This window comes from Macaca fascicularis, chromosome 4, assembly GCF_037993035.2.
Source record: "Macaca fascicularis isolate 582-1 chromosome 4, T2T-MFA8v1.1".
In the NCBI taxonomy this organism is placed as follows: domain Eukaryota; kingdom Metazoa; phylum Chordata; class Mammalia; order Primates; family Cercopithecidae; genus Macaca; species Macaca fascicularis.
Genome location: NC_088378.1, coordinates 33,246,419 through 33,258,602, shown reverse-complemented (window position 1 = coordinate 33,258,602; position 12,184 = coordinate 33,246,419). Strand labels below are relative to the sequence as shown.

At 33.5% G+C, this 12,184-nt stretch overlaps 1 protein-coding gene across 9 annotated transcripts in view; it reads right to left on the bottom strand.

The window, feature by feature from the left end:
- The window catches only part of LAMA2 (laminin subunit alpha 2), a 611,630-nt gene that overhangs the window by 238,777 nt on the left and 360,669 nt on the right, over positions 1-12,184 (bottom strand). For 7 of the 9 annotated variants that reach the window (XM_065543374.2, XM_065543379.2, XM_065543380.2 and 4 more), the window contains exons 16-18: positions 10,243-10,296; positions 9,949-10,062; positions 6,447-6,574 (exon numbers count right to left, since the gene is read on the bottom strand). In XM_065543374.2, the coding sequence (XP_065399446.1) occupies positions 6,447-6,574; positions 9,949-10,062; positions 10,243-10,296 (296 nt within the window). The remainder of the gene's footprint in view (positions 1-6,446; positions 6,575-9,948; positions 10,063-10,242; positions 10,297-12,184) is intronic. The other 2 variants (XM_065543376.2, XM_065543381.2) reach the window with 1 other exon arrangement.

The window sequence follows — 12,184 nt, the reverse complement described above, 5'->3', positions numbered from 1 at the left end:
AAAACGTCTACAGAATTTGCATTGGCAAATGCAGTGACTTAGCACTGATTTTGGCCAAGATATGAAGCTAATTGTTCCGTGACACAAAGAGGAAATTTTGAGATCATCACTGAGTTCAAGTGATTCCAAGATTATGTCATTTATCTCTATTTGGCTAGCTCCACACCAGCAGAGAATGTTCTTCATCCTGGATTATCCAAACCACGCCACAGGAAACACAAGAAAGCCAAGAGCAGCAGGCATTTTCCACAAATAGGGAAGGAAGGGAAGCTGTTATTGGGATAACCAATAAGAAGCTGGACACGAAAATAATCCCTCTTAATGGTTGAATATACACTTTTATTTTTATAAGGATCTACTTATAAGTATGTATACATGTATGCATATATGTATGTGTACATACATGTGCACACATGTGACTATGTATGTCAACATATGCATGTATGTTTATGCATGTACATGCATACATACAGAAACAATCAATCTTGTTCTAAAAATAATTTAATTCTGTCAAAATATGTGCATTAAGAATAAAGCAAGGTTAAAGATAAAAAAATACTAAAAAAAAGATAAATTCAAGGGTGTATTTAGAATTCAAACTGCATGTTATAAGGTATGTCCATTTGATAATGGTGGATCAGCATTTGGCCTTGAGGTTTTTCACAGCTAATGCAAAAGTGAACAATCAACAGGTAAACAATTCAGAGCAGCCAGAAGCCAAAAACAAAACAGTTGCTCAATAGAAGCTCAACAATTCCTGATTATCAGACATTAGGGAAACTTCTCCTGTGGGTCCTGAAATTCAGTTCTAACATAAAATGCTCCCACAGAGAGTTAATCCAATACTCTAAAATAAAATTAAACACATATTAAGTAAATGTGTGAGAATATTTTGTGTGTCTTTAACTGTCATGCATTTGAAATAAAATATAAGGAATTGCTTCTTGGGACTGTGATGTCATATAAAACAACCACTCCTTTAATCACGAGCATAAAATTAAAACTTCCATCATGAGGGTTAGAGAATCAGGGCATGTTCTGTATTTGCACATATAGGGGATCAGGACTCCTTTCAACTAATTATCATCTTGAACAGTTGGGTAGGAAAAGAAACCATTCTGAGTGGCTACGCAATGTCAGTGGAGAAGCTGCAGATGAGGGTAATGAGACTATCCACACATAACTGAGAGGGGGCAGAGGACTGAGAGGAAGAGGAGAAAAAGAAAAAAATCATTTACTTCGTGATTTTGGTGTTAGCTTCATACATTTCTGAAGTTTCTAAGTTTTTTCTTCTTCAGTTCAATGATCTCTCCTACTTATTCTCAGAAGAATCATTAAGCAAACACTTATTTCTTTAATTACCTTTAAGTACTATGAAATCTGATTTAATCTCCACAATTGGATTTTTTAATTAGACTTGATTTATTTTCTAAGTATGTCTTTGAATGATATATTTCTTTAAACCTGTTTCCTATTCTGCAAAATGGAATAATATGATTGATTTGATAAACCCTTTTATACTGAAAAAGTATGAAAGCATAGTGCCATAATAAATTATAGATACAATTTACTAATTTTTCAAAAACTTTGCCTTTTTTGTTAACAAATTTTTAAACAAATTAAGGTATGTTGATTTAACGTTTAAGGTATTTAGTTAATAGTTTAAGAATTAAATCTGCAGTTTTCGCATCCCTTATATTAGTTGTAGTCCCTTATATTAACATACCTGTTAATATAACTGTAACTATGTAGCATAGTTAACATAACTCTTGCCAAACAGTGAAGATTTACTGATTTTTACAGTGAACATTTACAGTTTGTCTGACATTAAATTCTATTGATTTTTTTTTTTTTTTGCTTCTTTTCAATGTTTCTGTAATTGTTTCTATTACTGTAGCCCCACTGGAAGAAGCACAGAGAGGTGAGTCAAAATATATGAGTTCCAATATTGGTTCTGCCACAAGCAAGCTGTATAATCACTATCAAGGCATTTAATTTCTCTGAACTTTAGTTTTTTCCTTTGGTATATGGAACCAGGAAGACCCATCATAATCTCCCATGTGGACATAAAACAATGTGTAGGAAAGAGTACTAAAGCATCTAGAGCATTCTCAATTTTCTAGAGAATATGGTTGAATTGGATGTTTCCTTAAATTTACCTCTTGTCTTGGAATATATTTCTCTATATTAATTTTAACAATGTGCATTCAATATGATCTCTTGAGTGAGCCTAAAGGTCAGCTTAAATTTGAGTTTCATTCTTTCAAAAACTTAAATTTCAGCATTCCTGACCCACACAAGGCAGTAGTATTTACAACGATATTAGTAGACAGAACTTATTGAGGGCCTACCTCTGCCCAGCCTTGTGCCAATACTGTCTTTTATTATATAACTGATGAAAATCTATAACAACTTCAATAATATTATATATTCAAACACATCCTAAGTATTCAAAGGCAGAGATTCACATGTCACTTTCATATTTTATTTAACCTATAAGCTATGTGATGCCAGAAATTAATGAATATAAACATTTGGAATACTTACATTTTTATTTGCTTCTCTCCAGATAAATGTTACTGCCTAGTTACAATCTATAGCTAGAATAGATACATCAACAAGATGAGAAGGCCAAGCACAGTGACCACCGTAAATAGTTGATGAAGTTGATATATATGTATAATTTAAATATTATATGCTTGTCTGTATTCATACATCATAATAATTACACCAATCTATCTCTATCTTCTTACACATTTGATTTATTTAGCAATATTATCTAAGAAATTTGGAGCCAAAATGCTTGTGATCTATAAGATTTATGACCAGGGATTAAATAGATAAATCACCAAGGTAAAACTATCACTAAGCTTTAGACTTCCCATGAAGGTTGCGGCAACCTTTAGCTCTTTTTTTTTTTTTTTTCCTCTGAATAACCCATGAAAATTAAAATCCCATCTTCAGGATTATGTGCACATATTCAATTCATATCTCAGAGTTTCTAGCTCACATTATAACAGTAATGTTTTTTACAAAACCTTTTTAAAAAGGATAGTTTCCCTAGGTCAGTAAGTGTCTTGTTTACTGATTTTTTTTAAACATTTCAGGTTGTTAGACGAAAATGGATTTTTCTCATTACAGTTGTGCAGTTAAACTATGATAATTTTCTAGTTGTTTTAAATGTAAAATTGTTTTAAATTGTTTTAAATGTAAAAGACATTATAATCCTATCACAAAACTTCTAGGATTTATAAACTAAGTGAATTATCACTGCCCTCCCTTTCTGCTTGTTAAAATACCACGTTGAAAGCTGGAATTTAAAATAGATTGCTACTCTAGTCCAAATTCTATTACTAAAAATAAAATTATTATTTAGTAATTTGCTAGTTTAAATATTTTATAATATTAATATTTGATAATTTGCTAATTATAATATTTACTAACAATTGCTAATTACTCTAAGTGAAAGCACTTTGAAAATGGAAGAATCCTTAAATACTTGGTGTTACTGGTATTGCTATCACTGTGTTATCTGCATTTTTAAAAATCAGGATCAACATAATTATACCAAATTGGAATACACATCTTTTAGGAAATAACATTATTGGACACTGGAACCCCGATCCCTTTGGCACTGATAGACTGTGTTTTAATGCTTGCAGACTTTCTTTCTTTTTCAGAAACAACAATTAGAACCCATTATCCAAGTAAATGCACAGCAAATAAAGAGACAACAATGGGTCATGAATGCCTATAATTATCCAAGCAAAATTATCTCCCTAATGTTTCTTCTGCATTTGTAGTAAATGTTGGTCAGACTTGAGGGTAAATCCATAGGGTTTACATACTCAACCAATTATATAATTCTAATATGTATTCAGCTGGAATTCACATGGTGCAATGAGCAGCCAGCTCTACTGGATTGATAGTGGTGCTAATGCTCTTGAAATCTTGGCTGAGACGAAGATGCAATACAAGTGGCCAGATGAAATCCTTCTGCTTTCCTCAAATGCATGTTAGTCATGAACAATGAGTTTCATGTAAATGAGGATGGTTAAGAGAATGCCATTCAGTCATGGCAAACGAGTAGGTCTTCCATTGGGTGATCTAACTCTTCACTTACATACCAGAGTGCAGGTTTTTATGTGATGCTGTGACTATCATAGACTTGAGTAGCCATTAATTATGAAGGAATATATTTCATTTGTTCTCCTATATTCATTATTTTCCAGTAGGTTTCTCTCTTGCCTTCTTCCTCTTCTCTAACATCCTTGGTTGTTAAAGAATCTTCAGCTTTGTGCTCATTCAGGCTCATGCCTTAAGCCCTGGAAATGTTCTGATCACTAATATACACTAACTAGTGGTCCCCAACATTTTTGGCACCAGGTACTCGTTTTGGAGACAATTTTGTCCACAGACGCAGGGGAGGAGTTTTGGGATAAAACTGTTCCACGTCAGGTCATCAGGCATTAGTCAGACTCTCAAAAGGGGTAAGCAACCTAGATCCCTCACAGGTGCAGTTCGCAATAGGGTTCGAGCTTCTATGAGAATCTAATGCCTGCCTGATCTGATAGGAGGCAGAGCTCAGGTGGTAACATCCACCACTCACCTCTTGCTGGGCAGCCCGGTTCCTAACAGGCCATAGATGGTTGAGGACCCCTGCAGTAAACCAACGTCTTATTTTCTCAAAATCTTGCCAGATAAATTGACTTATCTAACGAATTAATTATTGCTTTTAGTGTTATCACTTAAAATGCACTGTGTATTGTTTTTAAAGTCTTCATTGTAGACTGTAGAGATTTGGAAAGCACATGGATTTTAAAACTAGAATTCCAACTCTGATGCTTTAATGCTCGATGACTCTGAGCAGGTTAATAACAGTCAGCTCTTAGATTGGGTTCATCATATCCAGTCACAGTTTAGGTGGTTTACACATTTCAATTATGTCTTTCCCACATCAACCCTATGAGAGTCCTATTATTATAACTAATGATGACAGAACTGAGGCACGGAGAGTTTCAGTGACTTGCCTAAAGTTGCACGGCTGGAAAGAATGGAACCCAGCATTTAAACCAAAGATTCTGGTTCTAGAATTGGCACCATAATGCCATTTTTTCTACTAATAGTTTTCATTTCTTAATCTATAAAATGAGGATAATAATATCTACCTTACTGAGTTATAGCTGAAGGTGAAATAATACTAAATATAGTGTTTGGCCTAGAATATAGCAGTCTGCTTTTATTAAATAGTAGTGCTTTCTTTTCTTTTTCAAACAATGAGTAAGGTAAAAAATTCTGAGTAAAGAAGGTCATTGGGAGGATAAGGATTTCATGCGGATTGAACAGTAGGAAGAACAGTTCCAAGTAGAACATTTAAACTTAATGTCAGAATTATCTGAAAGTCTTTAGCTTATAGTATTCATTGAATTGAGCAAAAGACCGTTTTAATTAGGCGCATTCTGGGTAAGAGTTTGAAGTATGACCTACTTGATCACATCTTCACATTAAAAGACTATAGCTGACAGATTTCCCTTAAAGATCATTGACAATTTTTGCTCTGTCAGTTATCACAGTGCCTAGAGATAGCTGGAAAGTGTACAATACGATATGAACTTCATTAAGCACTAAGCTCACCTTTAAGAGAGTTCTTCAGAAAAGAATCTCCTTTTATTTAAAAGTATAGTTATCTGTAATTGCTTTTGAGTAACAATTGTTGATTTTTTTCCAACATAATATCCCAATTTAAAAACAAAACAGAACATTTTTGTTGGGGTGTGCTTAGCTGTTTACTTAGAGATGGCTGCCCTGAGGAAATGTGAATTCAAGCAGCTGGATATAGCATTCCCCTAAAAGGTAAGGAAATGAGGAAGTCAAGTGCTCTTTCTTGTTGCTGTGTGTTTTTAAAAAATCTGCTCTAAGGTGGTTGTTCTAGGTAAACAACTGGAATTTTTTAAAAAAGAAGAGAGAGGATGGGTGCTTAAAAGTCATTTAAATCAGCCCCTTCAGTTTACATTTTGAGAGGTTTATGACTTGCCCAAGATTCACAAAAAAATAGTGTATGGGTAGAATCCAAATTAGCTGTATTTGTATCCTTTTATTAAGGCATGAAGATGGGTATGTGTCTGTGTGTAGGTGTGTACATGCATGCACATGTATGTGTTTGTATAAATGTTTATGTTCTTTGGAATTGGTGTCAAAATTCTTTTTGAGTTCTACTCTCAGATATTATATCACCAAAACTAGAGCTAAAAAATTACAAATTCTTAGAAATCCTCATAGTTTTAAATACCTTAGGTTTGGAAAATTCATATTATTTTCCTGAAAAATATTCATGTCTGTGTTTATTATTTATTTACATGGGATAAGAGAAAGGGTATATTTGCTATGAAAAATGTACTTGCAGAAATGGATGCTAAATTTATTCATGGGGTAAGTCTGTTACTTACTTATTGGATGGGATATTGAGTGGACAGGCGCAGGGTTGACAGTCTTCAGAGGTTCCTTTAGTAGGATCGCCATAGAAACCAGGAAGACATTTATCACAATATGGGCCGTCTGTGTGATCTTTACAGTTCTGAGAAAGAAATGCGCATCAGAGTTTATTATTTTGGTGTCAGGGATCAACATGCTGCCAAAAATAGGTCTACGAAGTCATTAGTCTGCTCCCCACCAGCAAGAATATCTTTTCCATGTTAAATGGTCAATTTTACAGCAGGGAAATAGCATTGAAAGTTAATTTAATATCTAGCTTATAAACTACATACTAATTTCAGCATATGCATACTTACAAAAAGATGACTGAAATTCATTTTAATGTTTTTCATTATGCAAATCTTACTTCATTTTTTCTTTAGTTTTTTTCCTTAAGAAAATACATGATTTTTGTGTGTGTGTGTGTGTGTGTGTGTGTGTGTGTGTGTATAGTCATAGAGCACTAACAACATATGTTTAATGGAAATTGTAGCTGATTCTAGGTAAAAATCAATTGTTCAGCTTGAAATTGCTGACTTAATGGAGACTGTGGCTAGTCATACAAATCCTCTGGGGCTATGCCCTCTTAGCTCAGACATTAATTTTGGCCTCAGTGGACTCTGATGGCTTGGACAATGCACTACTGTATTACAGCTGTGAGAAGCTTGCTTGACTCATAATCAAACATTGAGAAATCTGAAAAATTTTACACATCATATGCCAGTTTCATCAACTAAATGTGAATATGTATTTCTGTAGTAACTGGTGATATTTGAAAATAGGCTTTTCTTTAAGTTATTTAAAATTCTTTCTGAAATTTATTTTTTACAAAACGTTTTAAAAGATAGCATTAAGGTCAACCCCACTATGAATAGTTGCCTTAATAATGCAGCATATTGGGATTTAATGGGCAAAACATGGAGAAAGATTTTTCCCCTGATTTGATTTTTGTTTTACTTCCCTTCAATTTTTAGATTTAGCTAAACTAAGCTATTACTAAAGAATTGTTTTGTTTTTTTGTAAAATTATTTGCATGTTATCTCACTGATACAACTAAAATTATGTCTTCAAAGACTTAAGGGTTTTCAAAAAATGGAACCAAAAAATTAATTATGCCTTAAACATGTTGAAAACGGTATTTCCAACTTTCAACTGAAAATCTTGCATAATTAAGAGGGTTTTTTTTTTCCCAATTATTGATTTAAAAGAGAAATATTATGTAGTTCTTACATTTTCTAATGTCATGTTTCATTAAATAAAAATCATCTTAAAACTCAAGTATTTTTGTAGTGGAAACCAGAAAATAGCATCAGACAACCTATATAATGGAAATCAAAACAAAAAGATGGAAGTTTCACTCTGATGAACTGGTTATTTTTACAGGCGTCCTGTTACAAAAGCGCTTTACAAATTTTTGCTCACATTACATATCACAAGAACCATGAGAAGAAGCAAGCATGCAATCTTCCCATGTGACATTGAATATTTCCTGGCTTACTTCAAATGTACTTTGAGTTAAAATGTCTTTTTAATATAGACCTACACTATTGCAGAAGTTTAGATTTTGTTCTGTTGTCAAAAATATATTTCAGATCATTTATAATCAAATTTTAAAGCAAGCTAAGCATTTGTTCATAAATTTATTTTTCATGGTAAAATCCATACTATTTAATGCTCATGAAAACTAAGTAAGAAGCTAAAATGCAGGGTCAACTGAACAGTAAGAATGCCCTTGATGAGCAACATTAAAATATTCTTCTCTTTGTATATTATATCAGAACTCACATACTCAAAATGGAATATCAGCACTTAGTTTTCAGTACTATTTTGGAGAAAGGGCACTTGAAAGTCAGTATATCCTACATGATCACCTATTTACTAGCTATGATGGAAAATTCAGGAAACACCAGATTCTGTCTTTATCATCAAGATGTCCACTGTTGCCTCAAGATCGCTCTGTTATTTGAAAGAGACCTCCTATCTCTCTGTTCATGAAACAAAATCAGTAAAGTAGGTTTCATTAGTAGGGTCTGTTCTCTCCCTTCTTTCTCTCAAAATTATGCTGAATGACACTGTTTCGTTCGTTAAAAAAGGCTTCTCATTTTAGAAATATCACATCACCAAATGGACCAATTTGCTTTCATCCTAATGAATTCAGCATGAACATTTGATTTGATTTTATCCTAATGAATTCAACATGAAATATGACTATAGGGAACATTATGAGTTTGGTATTATGACATACTTATTTTTGTCTTCTTAGGGTAAATAAAACAATTCCATGTCAGTTTTGGGCTGAATATTATTTCCTATTGCATGTTAGTAAAGTGTTTAAAGGTAACCCAATATTTTTCCCAAAGTACATTTTAAAAGACTTATGGCATAATTAAAATGAAAATCACTTAGTCTTTCTATTCATAAAAATGTCATTTCAAAAATCTACTGATCCACAAATTAAGACTCTCATGCTTTATAATGCAATGCAATTAAACAAAATCTTATATAGAGAAAAGAGAAAGAGCATCAATAAACCTAAATGCCAAATTATACTGAAACGAAAGCCCTGAATTTTCATTTTGGATTTTTCCCAGAAGCTTTTAAGTAGAAGAGAAATGGGGGAAAATGAGCAAGAGAAAGATAGAATATTAAGAATTACAGATAACAGAGTCCGCCTTAAATTCTTCAGGGAAATGAGAGTGTGATATCCTCCTAAATTGGCACCATTTTAAATTGTGTTTCTGCAAGACTAATGAAATGAGAAGTGTTGTTTCAAGCTTCATGCCATGTCAGACAATATAAAACTAACATGCCCTTGAGTTAATCAAAATGGTCTATTCAGTGTAATTCTCCAATCCTAAGACTTCTTAGCAGGATGGAAAGTGCTTTGCACTTTGTAAAGCCTATTTTCTGGTTAAAGCTTAGACTTAATTGTAAAGGAGAAGCAGCTCTGGTGAATATGTATTACATATTGTTTTTATTTTTAATCTACAAATGACGCTATGCATTTAGTTAAATTCTGAACATTTTAAGTAAAAATATGCAGTATGTTTTCACTTTCAACATGAAGAAAACTTAATTATGTTTCCTGTAAAGGTTATATTTTATACTTTTCATGTTATGGGGATAAAAATTATTCTCTATTTTAAAAGTACACTGTATTTTCCATAGATTTATAGAAGGAAGTAAACCATATATATTCATGGTAGTTATATCTCCAATCATAAGTTATGCCTTAAAATAATATATGTGATTCTAATTTAATTCTTGGACTAATATGAATAAACACTTCTTCATATTCATTAGGGAGATCACATATGAAAGAGCATTCTCAGTTCCAATTCAGTTCAATACAAAGATCTTTGTCAAAGCACTTACTGACTCAAGTGTTTAAGGTCCCCAGGTAGTAACTGAATTGTAGCATCTGTTGAGATGATTTCAGACTTGTCAATCAGCATCCCCAAAGAAGAGAGCACTTACCAGGCATTCTCCAGTGACGTCATCACAGGACTCCGCATGACCAAAGCACTGACATGGCTCACAGATGCCACCAAAAATGGTGCCGTTAACTCGCCTGTGCCTAGGCCAACAAGACTGAAAGGAAAATAAGGCTTTAGTTGGTTTTGGAGATTAAAACAAAAAGTTGTTTTTGTTTGTTTTGTGATAATAGAAAATAACATGTAGGAAACTCATCAAATGTGCTTGTCAAAGCATTGCCATTATTGACACGTTGCGACAGAGGTATTCTTCCTGACACTGGGGCTTTGCACTGACCTTAGCGTTATTGGCAGGTATGAGATTAGAGGAAGCATTAGCTTGGTGTTGCTTCTGAAATGGTAAAATAAAGCAGAGATATAAAGAATTGAAATGTGACAGTCTCAAAGTAAAAAGCACAGACAGGAAAATAGAAGAAAAAGTACTGTAAAAAAGGCAGCTGATATAAAAGGACTCATCATACAATCTTAGCCTAAGAGAGTACCCAATGTCATCCCAAGCAATTTTGATTTTCTGGAATGTGTTCACTTTCCCACATACTAATTGCCCTTAACTTCATCATTTCCAGAAAATATTTGACATGATTTGGAAGAAAGGCAGCACCCACACTTATATTTGACCACGTACACAGCTCATTTCTACACATATATAATTCATGTATTTCATGCTAAATTTCCTCAATCCTATAATGCTTTGCTATGTATACAAAAAGTTTATGATTTATTTACCACATACTTTCTTGTTAGTTTACTTTATGGCATTCTTCTATAACTTTGCCTGTATTTTTCATTCCTTGTTTAAAATGTGAAACACTTTATTATATAAAAACTGAATTCTGATTAAAACAGGATATTTGAGTCTTAGATTCCCTGTGTCAATGCCTGCTCTAAGTTCCCCGTCATCCTTAATTAAGTTTTTCGTCTGTGGGGATTACTACAAAGTGGATGAGATGCAAAATAAGCACGAGGCAAATACTGCTGCCCTCTAAGAGCTTATGATCCCCCTCCAATGAAATTGCATCTTGTGGGTTATTTACTATATTTCTGGATGGTTGAGTACAACATCATATATCATGAAAAGCCCATCTTTTCCAGTTGAAAAAGGAAACAAAAGAGAAATCACTGAAGTAATAAAGGATATAGAATTGTGTTATGTGTCTCTGGAAATGTTCCTTCTGCCTCAGGATATGAGGACTCTCAAATCTGAGCATCAATAACAAACACATAAAAACATTATGTACTGATACTTCATATCTGAAAATAAATAAAATAAACTTTCTCTTTAATTTGAGCAGTAACAAAAAAGTGTCAAATTTATTTTTTTTAGTTATTATTATACTTTAAGTTCTGGGATACATGTGCAGAACGTGCAGGTTTGTTACATACGTATACACGTGCCATGGTAGTTTGCTGAACCCACCAACCCATCATCTACATTAGGTATTTCTGCTAATGCTATCCCTCCCCTAGCCCCCCACCCCCCAACAAGCCCCAGTGTGTAATGTTCCCCTCCCTGTGTCCATGTGCTCTCGTTGTTCAACTCCCACAACCAACCCAAAATTGTCAAATTTCTATCCCTTTCCATTTCCATTTCTCCCAATTAAATCCCTTCCCATACCTCCCCATTAAATTGTTTGCATCCCTAGATTTATTATAGAAGTGATTTCCTTCTGTAATATACTTTTTTAAAAGCCGGTGAAGCTACATGTTCATAAGGGGGTAAAAATTAAGGATATTGAGAAAAGGGAGAGAACTAATCTGTTTTCAGACAGATATCCATGAAGTTTTCCTTAATAAGTTTTTTGTTTTAATACTCTGCAAATGCACTACTCATACCACGTCTTCTTTTTTCAATCTTCCCAACTCCTTACACCTCTCTTTTAGCCAGTGATTTTATCTTATTACTCACAGAAAAAATTAAAGCCATCTTTGCACTAACAAGTCCAGAGATCTAAGCATATATCTCCAAACCTTGTTGCCATATTCCCATTCCAAACAAGAGATGTGGGGGATGTGGGGTCTTTCTTCCTAAAGGAACATTGCTCCACTTGTCATCTGATTCCAGCACCTGTTTTCTTCTCAATATTCACTTTCTCTGATGCATTAGTAATGACTTTCTTTTCTACTGGGTCATTATTATCAGCACAAAAAAAATACGATCTAGTGTCTCCATCAAATTTAAACAAAACACAAATGACAAAACTGTCCTCAACCTCATATAA